This window comes from Kwoniella dendrophila, chromosome 2 (assembly GCF_036810415.1).
Source record: "Kwoniella dendrophila CBS 6074 chromosome 2, complete sequence".
Classification (NCBI taxonomy): Eukaryota; Fungi; Basidiomycota; class Tremellomycetes; order Tremellales; family Cryptococcaceae; genus Kwoniella; species Kwoniella dendrophila.
In genome coordinates, this window is record NC_089477.1 from 1,787,607 (window position 1) to 1,801,129 (window position 13,523).

General features: G+C 41.2%; 6 protein-coding genes across 6 annotated transcripts; 4 read left to right on the plus strand and 2 right to left on the minus strand.

Annotated features, from left to right (window-relative positions):
• Positions 1–54: 54 nt before the first annotated feature.
• L201_002070 (uncharacterized protein) lies at positions 55–1,402 on the plus strand (the record flags this gene model as incomplete). Its single annotated transcript, XM_066217850.1, has 5 exons — positions 55–57; positions 198–342; positions 760–817; positions 878–958; positions 1,021–1,402. The coding sequence occupies 5 exons, from the start codon at positions 55–57 to the stop codon at positions 1,400–1,402; spliced, it is 669 nt and encodes a 222-aa protein (XP_066073947.1).
• A 402-nt stretch (positions 1,403–1,804) lies between these two features.
• L201_002071 (uncharacterized protein) lies at positions 1,805–4,606 on the plus strand (the record flags this gene model as incomplete). Its single annotated transcript, XM_066217851.1, has 18 exons — positions 1,805–1,835; positions 1,910–2,014; positions 2,094–2,128; positions 2,197–2,232; positions 2,294–2,308; positions 2,377–2,466; positions 2,592–2,695; positions 2,829–3,004; positions 3,114–3,225; positions 3,305–3,419; positions 3,485–3,546; positions 3,606–3,680; positions 3,745–3,805; positions 3,896–4,130; positions 4,218–4,253; positions 4,304–4,381; positions 4,450–4,474; positions 4,540–4,606. 18 exons carry the CDS (start codon positions 1,805–1,807, stop codon positions 4,604–4,606), a joined length of 1,458 nt encoding a protein of 485 aa, XP_066073948.1.
• Positions 4,607–5,926: 1,320 nt separating this feature from the next.
• L201_002072 (uncharacterized protein) lies at positions 5,927–6,052 on the plus strand (the record flags this gene model as incomplete). Its single annotated transcript, XM_066217852.1, has 1 exon — positions 5,927–6,052. One exon carries the CDS (start codon positions 5,927–5,929, stop codon positions 6,050–6,052), a length of 126 nt encoding a protein of 41 aa, XP_066073949.1.
• A 708-nt stretch (positions 6,053–6,760) lies between these two features.
• Positions 6,761–9,473, minus strand: L201_002073 (uncharacterized protein; the record flags this gene model as incomplete). The annotated part of the gene is made up of 15 exons (XM_066217853.1): positions 6,761–6,826; positions 6,926–6,986; positions 7,079–7,282; positions 7,331–7,664; positions 7,777–8,125; positions 8,184–8,253; positions 8,306–8,422; positions 8,475–8,485; positions 8,548–8,553; positions 8,607–8,661; positions 8,723–8,852; positions 8,922–9,018; positions 9,099–9,143; positions 9,195–9,309; positions 9,355–9,473. The coding sequence occupies 15 exons, from the start codon at positions 9,471–9,473 to the stop codon at positions 6,761–6,763; spliced, it is 1,779 nt and encodes a 592-aa protein (XP_066073950.1).
• Positions 9,474–9,958: 485 nt separating this feature from the next.
• Positions 9,959–11,284, plus strand: L201_002074 (uncharacterized protein; the record flags this gene model as incomplete). The annotated part of the gene is made up of 4 exons (XM_066217854.1): positions 9,959–10,160; positions 10,239–10,556; positions 10,609–11,023; positions 11,077–11,284. 4 exons carry the CDS (start codon positions 9,959–9,961, stop codon positions 11,282–11,284), a joined length of 1,143 nt encoding a protein of 380 aa, XP_066073951.1.
• A 207-nt stretch (positions 11,285–11,491) lies between these two features.
• On the minus strand, positions 11,492–12,983 carry L201_002075 (uncharacterized protein; the record flags this gene model as incomplete). The annotated part of the gene is made up of 5 exons (XM_066217855.1): positions 11,492–11,499; positions 11,569–11,586; positions 11,658–12,030; positions 12,081–12,639; positions 12,772–12,983. The coding sequence occupies 5 exons, from the start codon at positions 12,981–12,983 to the stop codon at positions 11,492–11,494; spliced, it is 1,170 nt and encodes a 389-aa protein (XP_066073952.1).
• Between the last annotated feature and the right edge of the window lie 540 nt (positions 12,984–13,523).

Here is a 13,523-nt window from a genome sequence, read left to right on the forward strand (position 1 = left end):
TTTCTATTTTTGACTAATAAAAAACACATCAAAGTGCTTGTGACACAACCCAAAATGGTAAGCCAAACACTCGAGGGACCTTCTAATGATCCGAGATACACGACTAACAGAAGGATGCATCTCGCCTTGCTGTAGAATCGAACGTGGGTCATCGCTTCTTACTCCTTTCGGGAAAATATCACGAAATTTAACGTCAGCTAACAATTTTACCTTCACATAGTGTTCTTTACGTTTCCGGTTTCGCAGATAACCTCAGAGCTAGAGATTTAGCATATGAATTTGAAAGATATGGTAGATTGATCAGATGTGATATTCCTGCCTTGAAAACACCTACTTCGTCTCGTAAGTTCAATTACTCATTATCACGGTTGTTTCCCAAACGCCCGATATTCCCTCTGTTTTGTGAAGGCATTTTTCTTTGGATTGGATCTCATTCTTTATGATAGCTCAAGAATATCAATACGAGATGGCTATACAATTTATCTATCTCTGAAAATCGAATGTTCCTCTTCCCGTTTATCGATGATTTGGCGAGTTTACAACACCGACTCTTCGAATGTCACTCGAAATATTTACTCGAGGCACATCTTCGCCTTCTTCTCTATAGCGATCCCGATGTTTTCGATCTATATGACACGATGAATTTCGCATGGATCCGCAATCCCCCCTATTCGAGGCATTCACGACCATTATCCAACCTACGACCGATTGCGAATCATCTGTGCGTCCGCAACAGCTTACACTCTCCCTCGCTTATAGCTTTTGCTTTTGTTGAGTTTAGAAGAGAAGATGATGCTGAAGATGCTTATTACGATATGTAAGTTGCCTCACTGATTTAACAACGCTTTATAACATGCTAATCTTATACGATATTCAGGCATGGTCGATCAATCGATGGTAAAAAAATAACTGTTCAATGGGCTAAAAGACCTCCTAGTTCTCAATGGCGACATGATGGGTTAGCTTTTTTTTGATGCTTTTTAGGAAGTGTTGATGCGAACTTCTTGATTTTTTATATAGCGATAGATCAGATAAAAGAAGATCACCACCGCCAAGAAGAAGATCACCCTCACCTAGACGTAGATCACCTTCCCCACCGCCTAGAAGAGGTAGAGATAGTCGGGACAAATATGATGATGATGATGATGATGATATTAGAGATAAATCGTCAAAAGGAAGAAAAGATTATGATGATGAAGATAAACGAAGATCAAGATCACCAAGTAGAAGTAGAAACGGTAAAGATGACCGAGGAAGAAGTGCTTCACCACCGCCAAAGAGAAGAGACAGTAAAGAAGATGATGGTGATTACAAAAAAGGTAAATCAGATAGAAATGGTAAAGATTCTTCTGCTTCACCAATTAAGAAGACCACAAATGGAGATAATAACAGAGACGATTAATGCTGATACTAACGGAATAAAAGAAATATTTGGGTTTAGTAAAAATATGGGAAGACTTACAACGTATTTGTATAATTGATCGAATATCTACTATGAATTCATATGTCATATTCATACAATATATAGCCAGATATGGCGAGTCGCAGTCAAGCATATATGCCTGTTTTATCCTAACCACGGATGCAATAAGAGGATTGTTGATAAATGTTCGTCCACTGTAACTTACTCGTACTGTATGGTGAATTTGGAGACTCCACAAAAAGTGACGCGCCAGCGATGTATCCAGCAAAATCGAAATGTTTTGACTTTCCTTACTACGTTGGTTGATTGATCATTTTTCATCTCCATTTCAAGTTTACTTATTTACCTCTCTGTCTATTTCGACATAAATTTACACTATCAATGACTGCAACAAGATTACACATCATGCGAGGTAAGCCGATTCTACAGACCGTATCAAGACGTATTGAGAAAGAGAAGCTGACAAACTCGTCAATTATAATATAGTCAACATCAAACATTCCGGTAAAACACATTCAATCGAAGTTGATCCTTCAAAACCAGCTACTACTTTCAAAGATGCTATTTATCAAGCTACTGGAGTACCCACTGGTGAGGATAAGTTTGACTTTGCTTGTGGATCATCGTGGAACGATAGAAACTGAAGGTCGATCATAATTTTGCCATTTAGACCGAATGAAGGTTATGATTAAAGGTGTTTTAAAGGTGAGTTCAGCTATTCTTATTACCTATAAAGCAAGAGATTGGTTATTGATACAAAAAGCCTTCGGTAGGATGATGCAGATTTATCGAATTTAGGTTTAAAACCTGTAGGTTAAGCTATCAGATTGAAACTTTCCGGTACATGAAAAGCTAACGGTTCGAGTTTAGGATCAAAATATTACCGTATGTTTTCGTCACCACTGGATATTCTTCCAGTCGACATTTCAGCTCATTTTCGTCGTATCACGCAGGTGGTTGGTACAGCAGGTCCCTTACCTTCAGCACCAACACAACAAATAACTTTCTTGGAAGATATGGATCAGGATCAAATTGCTTTAGCCGTAAGTTTACGTTCAATTACCTGATTCACCTCCTTCACCTCCTAGTCTTTAATTTGATGAGGTCGACCATTACCAACTTCATGATACCGAATATGCTGACGAATTCTGCCTTGAAACGCTTACAGGAAGGTAATCCGGCAGGATTAGTAAATTTAGGTCAAACTTGTTATCTGAACTCAACATTACAAGCATTAAAAACTATACCACAACTTAATGTAGCTTTGGACGGGTGAGCTTAATTTACTTCCTCTGTTCCTACTGTGCGGTTTCTCTGCTCTGAGAATGGAGTTTCGTCAGACCATTCTAGTCTCTCGACTTCTGAGCTTCGTATTTCGTTTGACTGACTGCATGATATGAAACAGATACTCCACAACAGCCGGTACACCAGAATCCAAAGTCACCAATTCCCTCAAAAACTTATTTAGTGGTTTGAACCAGACCGCCGATGCTGTACCTCCATTCGCAGTTTTGAGCAACTTGAGAATCTTAGCTCCTCAATTCGCTGAAACTGATAATGCAGGAAGATACTCTCAGCAAGGTAAGTCCATCAGCTCATCCCCTTTAACCCCCATCATCTTCTGGCATTTCTATGTCAGGATGTCCAGCAGATATGACAAATAAGCTAACATGATCTTGATTTCTGTTAGATGCTGACGAAGCCTGGACACAACTGCTCTCAGCACTCAAGTTGTCTTTAGGTCAGTCTGGTGGAAATGAAAGTATAGTTGATAAGATGATGGGATTAGAACTTACCTCAAAGTGAGCTATCATTTGGCTAGTATCATAAGAGAACAACCTGATGGGAAGCTGATTTATTATATTGTTTTTGCGATAACAGAATACAATGCGCTGAAGCTCCAGATGAACCTCCCACAACAAGCAAAGAAAGACAACTAAAACTACAATGCAATATTTCCATCAATACCAACTTCTTATCTTCAGGTATTTTGGATGTAAGTTCAATTTTTTAGACATGAAAGGAGTGTGGGCTATACTGAGCTATATTTGCGTACGACAGAGTTTGAACCAACAAATAGAGAAGACAAGTCCAACCTTAGGTAGAATGGCTCAATATACTTCGTAAGTGCATCCATATGTTTGTACCGGGTTATAATGCTAACATTCGATATCTTTCTTAGCGAATCCCGACTGTCCAGATTACCTCAGAATTTAGTCGTACATATGGTACGATTCTATTGGAGGCGGGATATTCAGTAAGTCCTCGAAATTGATGTAGGTCAGCTAGAGAGAAGCTGATTGATGTTATGGGATATGCAGAAAGAAAGCCAAAATCATGAGAAAGGTCAAATTCCCATTGCAATTCGATACTATTGATCTCGTAGGTTAATCCTTCTATTCATCCTGAACAATGATCCCTTTCTAGCTTCTGTCCAAAGATCGAATGATCTAACCATACTGTAACCTATAGGCTACTGAAGAAGTAAGATCGCAGATACAACCAGTCAACTCTGCAGTCAAAGAAATCCTGAAAGAACGTGATGATAGAGCTAAGATAATCAAACGAAATGCTGGTAAAGCAACTAGTGACGATGCTACGAAAGAAGTAGATATTAGACGTGAAGAGAGACAGAAGGTTGAAGCTTTAGTCAAGGAGAAAGGAATTGATAGTGAAACCAATGTATCGGGAATGTACGAGCTATATGGTAAGTTTGGTGTAATCATATGAGCAGCTTCCATAACTTCATAGTCGCTGTGAGAAGAGAGTGTCAATGCTGACATCTCTGCAATAGCTATGGTAACTCACAAAGGAGCTTCTGCTGACTCTGGTAAGCTCGGGATGTCCATAGAAAGGGATAGTAAGCTAATAGTTGAACAGGTCATTACATTGGTTGGACAAGAAAAGAAAATGAATTACCTGTAGCATCAGGTCAAGAAGAATGGTACAAATTCGACGGTGAGCAAACTATGTCCATTCAGTTTCTCCAAATTCTTGGCGACTGACTTTGATCTCCTCTTGCATAGATGACAAAGTATCAATAGTCACCGCGTGAGTTTGACACCCGTTCTGTCCCATGTCTGCTGCACGCTGACTAAGTTTTCTCACTGTCTTAGCGACAAGATCTTAAGTATGGATGGAGGTGGTGAAAATTCCGTAGCATACATTCTGCTTTACCGGTAAGTCCCATAACTCTTTCCCACTCATTGTTCTGCTTGATTGTGATATACGCCCGAGCTAAGACATATTTTGTGTTATTGTTTTTAGAGCTGTCAACATTTGAAGCGGCCGATAGATGATCAGAACAATAGAAAGATGATGATAGAACAAAGCTGAATTTGGTGGATTCATGAGATCGCCATGTGGAGGCTTAATTGTGGGAACGAGGTACATAAACAATATCCATTGTTGATGAAACAAGGTGTTGTTACTTCTTTTTGTGTATACATGAAATGGGGTTGTTCGATATGTTGTGTATGCACACGTTCAACGGAATATCCGAAAAGTACCGTATGCATAAGTTATGGTGCTCTACTGCACTCGTATAGGTTGAGAGTCAAGTAATTTGTGGAGAAACAGCAGCTCGGTTGAGTATGCATAAGAACAATAGAAAATGAACAATAGGGATGTGGTGGTATGCAGGGTACGTTTCAGAATATTCGGTATAATCCGGTAATGGTATGTATGGTGTATTTTGATTGTATAGTACGGCGCATATTACTTGTAGATCAGGTACAAAGGTATTTTTAATTTTATAGGGATTTTTTATTTAGCCGGGAGTTTTACTTTTTTTATTGTTCTCTTAATTCGTCTTTTTTTCTATTGTATCCACTAACATTCCATTGTTCTTTTTAGCATCCGTCTGACTAAATAATTACATCCGATATTGAAATCGAATCAGTGAGCTCAAGAACAATAACATCCATCTAAGTATACATGATACATGCTTCTCCTTAAGTCTAGATGACAATCTTAGTGTGATGTGGCGTCATGAATCCCGGTTCCTCCTTTTGGAGATTATCTATCGATCTATTGTTCATCATACACTGAAATCGTTACATCAATGATTAACCTATTGTTCTTACAGGATCTTATAGGATAACCTTCGGTCATGAACCGACGTTACATGTCTTGGTATTTGTTGTTGGATAGATTTTCTATTGTTCTATATGCCGAAAATGGAAAACAACAATAAGAATATCAGACATTCTATTGTTCTTTCGGCAACCGTATCACTGTAGACCGCTTTCTGAACCCGAAGGTGGAGTTTTTCAATATAGAATTTTCTTATTGTTCTTACCATGAGAGATAGTACAGACGATGTAGAATAACAAAAAAAATAACTAAAGTCCAAATCCTCAAAAAAAGGTATAAATACCAGCTCAAATTTGACGATTCAACAACTTCTCTTTCTTCAACAAACACATCACAAACCAACCAAACCAAACCTACCCAACTCTCAAACCCCCAAACCCAAACCAAACCCAACCCCAAACCTTTACAATGGACGCTTTCACTGCTATCTTCAACAACATCGCCGCTTCTGCCGCTCAAACTTCCGAAGCTCCAAGAAACGAAGAAGCTAAAGGTTCCAACCTTGGTACTCCTTTCCTTTGCGTTATCGCTTAAACTTGACAATTTGGTAAGTTCGCTGTGCAGCAAGTGAACGATCATACGCTAACGCTGATCGTGTAGCGAATCACCACAACGATAGTAGGATGAGAAGTTTATGAGAAGAGGTGGATACCAGTTAGCTTGTAGTTTATAGCAATGCATATATTTAGTACTTCATGTAACGTGATAGCGCAAGCTAGCCCTGACCGCACATACTGCTATTTCTTCTTTCTGTGGATGCTCCATCCTGACGATGTAGCATACTGTTTACATACCACCGATTTCTACTCGCAATTCAGCAGTAAAAGGGTTGTAACGTATTGCTACAGTACAATATATTGCGCTACATCGCTTACCGAAACCTACAGATTCATCAACTGAAGAAAATTGGCAGATGCTTCCAATGCAATGCCAAGTTTTTTCGTGCCCGTTACAACGTGAATCAACCAAAAGTTATGTAATGCGCTATAGCGTCATGCCGTAGCAGATACTTATCGGAAAGATGATCAGGCGGAGGTCGTGAATAGAGAAAAGCTCACCAACGATGTGTATTGAATGTCCAAGGTTGTCGGATTGTTGAATCTGCACTTTGGCAGATTTTTAAATTCTGAATATATGCGCAGTGTACCAAGAAGCCCAATATACGTCCCTGACTTGCAGAGTTTGAGAGGTAATTCGCCTAGGAGCATCAAATGCTATTGCGGCTGTATATCATCGTTTGTTTCAGTCTGTCAGTGTAGCAAATGCTTGGCCATTCTCGTATGCATGAGGAACAACCTTAGCATCTCTCTGAAATGTTCGTATCAGCATGTCAGCAATGCTTCGAGCTTGGGAAAGCAGGCATCGTCTTGAACTGAGAAGGATATAATAAAATGCATATCCATTAACCATGTAAGTCAAGACCGGATTCAATTCTGTACCGATTCGTCTACATGACATGTCGGCTCGTCTGTAAGCGGGTAAGGGATTGAATGTATACTGGTATGCAAGCTGTTCAGACTAGGTATTTGTTGATTGCTATTCTCGGGAGGATAGATAAACTTGTCCGAGATATCGAAATAATCGTGCGAAGCTGGAAAGAGGTTGGAACCAAAATTATTGGTGTCTGTGCCAGGAGTAAGGGAGGTACTCGTCGAATTGAGGTAACCTATAGAGCTACATAGTTGTTGTTCAATCCAGTCAGGGGGGGCAGTGAAGGATCTAGAGTAACCGTGAAGGTCTGAAGATTTGTTGGAAGCGTAATCACTTTAAAACAAGTATTAGCAGATCTTCAAGACGGAGTAAAGGGCTTACATTTTATCAGTTCCGATGTCGAAATGCTCTTGTGCACTGATGGGCACACATGAGGGCATAGCGTCTTTAGTGCGCCGTCGTATGATGTTACGACTGTCCACCGGATCGATTGGTGGTTCACTGAGTTTCTGATGTGTCTTCAGGTGTTGAACCAAATTATCATAACGAGTGAAAGTTCGGGTACACGATGAACAAGCGAACGGCCTTTCATTGGTATGAGTTCGGACATGACGTTTCAGATGTTCCAACCGCTTGAAACCTCGTCTGCACTCCTCATACACACAAATATATACACGAGGTGGCGCCGTTGAGCTCGCCCTGCTCTTGGGAGCAGCTACACGGGCGAAGGAATACGCAAATGATCAGATCTACATTCATGACCCGTACCTCGGCGAGGAGGCTAAACAGACTTTAGACAGCCGAGGTGGACAGATTATACGACTTACTGGGTTTTGACCCTACACCGGTGACTAGCTGTGGAGAGGAGGTCCAAGCTCGTGACACCGGAAGTTGATCTGTCTGGTTGACACTTTTGTCTGGCTCATTTGCTTGACGGGACGCTGTGCAGCGTCGCTTATAGTTGGAACTGCCAGGCAGCATCGTTCTTTTGAAAGTCAGCGGGTTATCAGCAAGGGCTTCGAGCATTAATTGAGTATCGAAGTCGTATTGCGACTGCCCATTAGATGGATCATACTGTTGATTTGAACGCATCTGGTAAGGGTGATTATGAATGGCGGTGGCATAACTAGTAGGATTGATAATTTCTGTTCCATGATGCGATATTTCCGGTGCAGGCTGTCAAGAGCGTTCGATCAGCAGTAGCTGTCAAAATCGACCAAGGCGATATACGTACAGATGCAAAGGTAATCATCCCCGGATTCTTTCCAGCGAATTGTTCATACAGAGTACGCTTGGGGTCATATCTGTTGGTGATCAGACGAGTTTCGATGGAGCATACTAAAACAGTAAACATACCTGAAACTCATCGCTGGCTCGCCGGTTACCACCGATGTTACTTCTTGACCAGCCTTTTCCCTTTTTAGGTCTCGTTCAAGCGCGTCAAGAAACAGGCGATCATGAGGCACCGAGAACCTGTTAAACATCAATTTTAGCGGAAGCACAGGATTGAAACGGTTGGACATACCAATAGAACACCTAGCAGATATATATCGTCAATTACCAAGCGAGAGGGTTCGGGTGAAAAAAATGTGGCTTACCTTTTGCTAAAAGACAAGGGTCAGCTAAGGCATTCAAGCATCTAGCCATCTAAACTCACCTTTTTCTGTGTGCGTATACAGCCATTACGAAATAGGAATTCCAAAAGAGGAGACCTGTGCGGGGTCAGCGATTCTATTATTATATAATTGACTACGTTAACTCAAATCCACTTACTTAGGCTCCTCAAGAGCAGCGTCTACACCAGGCTTTAGGTTTCGTAAATCTGAGAAGACCCCTTCTTCCCATTTCTTGCTCAGATGTACCGGTCTGCCAAACGCCTCGAATCTGTAAGCCAATGCTCGGACTAGAAGGAACACATGAGAAGCGGTTAGGAATGTGACTTCTGACTAGTTGGGTTTTCGCATACACGTACCAATATCTGTGCCTGTTATATGGAAGAGGCCTTTCCATAATACGCAGGACACGCTCTCTCCATTCGGCAACTGGAACTTTTTCAAAGAAGGTGACGACTGAGAAAATAAATGGAGGAATCGAAGCATGTCAGAAATGCGATATGTAAGGAGCAGCATGCGGAGCTAGCTGAACGTACATCTATGAATGGGTTACCCCAATGTGTGGGAGCTGTAGTTAAGAACTACGCGGAATCAGCCAAAAGTGGAAGTCACAGGGTATTGACAGAACTCACGAATTGTAGTTGACTTAACTTTTCTACACGGGCTGCTTCGAGGCTATTTAGAGGTCGAGGAGGACAATTGGTGGGTGGTGGTAGCGGGTAGAGGTCCGCATGCAGCAGGTCCAGGCTATCATATACGTTGATTAGCTTGTGCGAGCTGCTATTCACATACCTCGTATCAAGCGGTTCGGCAGCTACACTTCCTGTGCTGGAGCAAACGCGATTGATCTGCATCGTTCCGTGGGTGGGTGATTTGGTACGCGTTATTAGTTCGTTTGGTAGTGAGGACATGATGATTGGACAGACTCTAAAATTTTTTGACTTATGTTTATGATAGCAGAATAATGTAAACATGAACATGTTACAAAGTTGAAACAACGATAGAAGTTCTCGAAACTAGGTTACATCCTGTTGTTACGTTCTCAGATTCACCTGAAACAGTTTCTTGTGAAACCCGGTTAGGGTGATGCATCGCTTACGTATGTTGGAAGGACAAAAAGCGGATTTTTCAAAACCCACGTGGCTTCCTCATCCAACTCTTATTGTTCTTAAGCTATCGTTTTTTGTTCTTATGTTCTTATTGTTAAATGAATAATCCTATTGTTCAAGGTTATTGATCCTATTGTTTTCATTGTACAATCTTCCCGTTGAAAGTACAGCAAAGTTATATAAGCGTTCAAGATGTTTACGAGTCTTCTTTTAACTAATGCAGGTTATCACCAGTATTCAATCTGTCTACAATCGTTATAGTACCAACAAACATCTTCTCGTTCAACATGCGGCACCCTGATTATCCATTCTGGAGCTTCTTATCCATGCTCTTAGTCATTCTCCCGCTCCATTGGCATACTCGAGCAAGAAATATAGCAACCCTGTCCTTGATCTTCTGGCTTTTTCTGGCCAATTTGGTTACTTTTGTCAACTCCTTAGTGTGGGCTGGGAATTATAGAGACAACAATCCCGTCTGGTGTGATATTAGTGAGTTTCATCTTCTGTTCTTAGTTTCCTGCCTTCATGAGTTGTTATTAAATCACTGACAAGATTTGACGGTAATAGGTAGCCGGATTCTGTTACTCCTCAATTACGCTTTACCCGCTTGTTCTTTGTCACAGATGAGGCGATTGGAATCCGTTGCTTCTACTCGTCGATCCGTTATATCGGCAAGATACGACAGACGCAGAATGATTGAAGAGATTAGCATTTGCTTGGTCTCGCCCCTTCTACTTGCTGGCCTAACTTATATCGTTCAAGGACATAGATATAATATAGTGGAAAACATAGGTTGTCTCGCTTCGGTATATACATCTGTGCCATCGATGATACTTCGATACGCTATACCAGGAGCAATATCTGTGGCCTCCCTTATTTTTGCCGGTACGTTGATATACTAGAAATGTTCTAGAGCTATATTAATCTTTCTGTATAGTGCTTGCCATTCGTTGGTTTCTCATACGACGTCTTCAATTCCAAACTATTCTAGCTACTTCCGACAACACTCTATCAGTTGGACGATACCTTCGTCTTATCGCTTTGGCTGTAACGGATAGCACCGTGCTCATTGCATACGCTATATACAACGCAAGCTCCACACCTGACGATCCAATACAACCATATAAAAGCTGGAAGGCTGTACATGTCAATTTCGGTCAATATTCTCAATATCCTGAAGAGCTATTTGGCAAAGCTTATCCGTCGTTCGTTGCGAACGCATATGCTCCATTTCTTTACTCCATCATCTTCTTCTCGTTCTTCGGCTTCGGTGAAGAAGCGGTCAATGGATACTTAGTCATCGCGTCTAAAGTAGTAAAACTCGTGGAACGGTTTGGATTAAAACGGTGGCAGTGAGTCTTTCAGTTTTGTTGGCATACGCAAGCCCGCTAACTAAGCTCGGCAGAACAAAAACATCATACGAAGGCCAGCAATTCACTCTTGGATCGAAGGTTATACCTGCTGGAAACGATGCAGCATCTATCAACGAAAGGACTAATAATCCAATCAACATTGTGGATGAAAATATAACCTATAAAGGAAAGGATACTATTAGGACAGAATGCCACGGCAGAGGCGGTGTTGCCGTAACAGTAGAAACATCTATAGTTTGAGGATGACTGCCCTATGCATCTTAGGATTTTACCAAAGCTGTATATTACGGTATGCATGGCTCGGCTAACGACAATTCATACTCGAAGTCCAGATGCAATAAAAACTGGCATGATCTAGCGGAAATGTAACTTAGACAGGCTCGGACAGATCCACCTATGGAAGAGGTCGGATCACGAAATTTGTGATTGTCATAGTGTCCCTTCTGATTATTGTACTGAGAAAGGTTGTTAGTCGATGTAAGATGAATACGGTATGCTAATCAGACACTTAATCAAACACTTACATAAGGGATCTCTGAAATCTGATTGAAGGAACCACCAAGACATCAGTAACCCCGTTAACGCCTCGATCGACTTGTGGAAAGGCACTTACGTTTCTGGTTGTTGCCCACAAAGCCTATCTTAGTCTTGAATTGTTCTCGAGCTTTCTGATCCTTGAAAGATCGACCTTGTCGCTTAGCCCATCTGGCTTCTCCAGCATTGCGCGCTTTCATAAGTTCTTGGCCTTTACCAAAACCACCATGTCCACCGGCTACCGGAACCAATGCAAGCGATGGATCTGCCAGACGCTCCCGTATAGAAGCTACCTTGGATGCAGTGATTGAGGCAGAAGTCTCGTGGGCTGTAAATGGTCGAAGTCGTTGAGAATAGTATACTTTTAACGATCGATGACCAAGAGTTCGACCGGAGGGCAAAGTAAGTGATAAACCATCTGGAGCAAGAGCTATGTGCCTAGAACGTTGATGCTATGGGTATTTCAGCTATTATGTTGTTCAAGCACATCGCAATAACCCACCTTCTCGTTGACAGTTTGAACATCCCCTGAGGACGACAGATTGTCGTCATCCAAGTCCTCCCACTCCGAGTCTACTGATCCTTCCGATTCGTTGAAATCGTAATAATCCGCCAGTTCCGCTCTGTCTTCATCCGATTCGTACGCTAGCTTGCAGTGACCCTTGTCCAACATATGTTTTCTAACAGCTTCTAAACTTCCAAATTCCCGGCCTCCATTTGGGCAGAAAAGGCATAAATTACCCACTGCTACCTTTTCGCCTAAGTAAGAAAGCAGACCTCCAAGATCAAGCAATATGTCTTGATCAGGTATAAAGAAACTATGTATCTTCTTCATATGATTAACATTGTCTTGGACGTTTGGTGAGATCGACGCACAGAATAGACAATCGGTGGGTTGTATACGTCTACGGGCTTTGGCTATACGGGCTGCAAAGTCTCCATCTTCCTCTTCTCCATCGGTTCCTTCTGCTGAAGATAGTTCATCCACTGGTTGAGAGTCTGATGGAGCTTGAGAGACTGGCGGAGGATTGGATGAGTTGACTGGAGAAGGGGATGAAGGGCTAGCTTGCGAAGTGTTCTGCTGGGCTTCCCGGTCACGATGTTTCTTCGATTGAATATGAGAACGGAAAGCATTTTCGGATGAGAAATTTTTACTGTATAATTAGCTCGATGAATTTTCTGCTTGAACTTACCTGCAAGATGCACACGACAAACTTCTAGGATCTGTTCTAACAGCATTCTGCTCTCTTCTTTCTAATACCTTTTCGTTGAAAGATTCAGCAGCCACAGGTGGTAGATTGGCCACTCTACGCTTCATATTATATCTGTGCCAATCGGTAGAAAAGTGAGATCGCTGCTCTGCAGCTGTTTCGAAAGCCACTCTGCATGATATACAGGTGAACATCTTGATGATTTTTGCGTGGAGAATGATAATTTGGTAGATGAAGACGATGAACGATTATAAGGTGGATTGATCTTATCTAATTCTTGTATTATTGCAAAAAATTGAAAATCCTCAAGCTAAATAATTCAGTTGAATGATAATGACCAAGTCGTATTATGATTAGTACAGTAAAAGTAGTTGATTACCAATTTTTAATTAGGATAATTTGTATTTCTGATAGAGAGATTATTACCTGTATCGTATTGCTATGTATTATGTAATTGGAGAGTACGCGGCACGTGATTTTCCTATTTATTTTGATTAAATTATATATTTGCTTTGATTATTATTTTTGCTAGTAATTAGGTCAATTCTCCTCTCTTCACCCCCAATATATTGATGACATAGACCGCACCGAGAACATTCTTCATCGCAAACATACTGATTGCGATAACGATACTATCTTGCTTTATATGGTCCACAGGATATATTCTATTCATAACGATATTCAACGGCAAACATCAACACTCGACTGTTCATATAGCCAGATATCGCTCATTT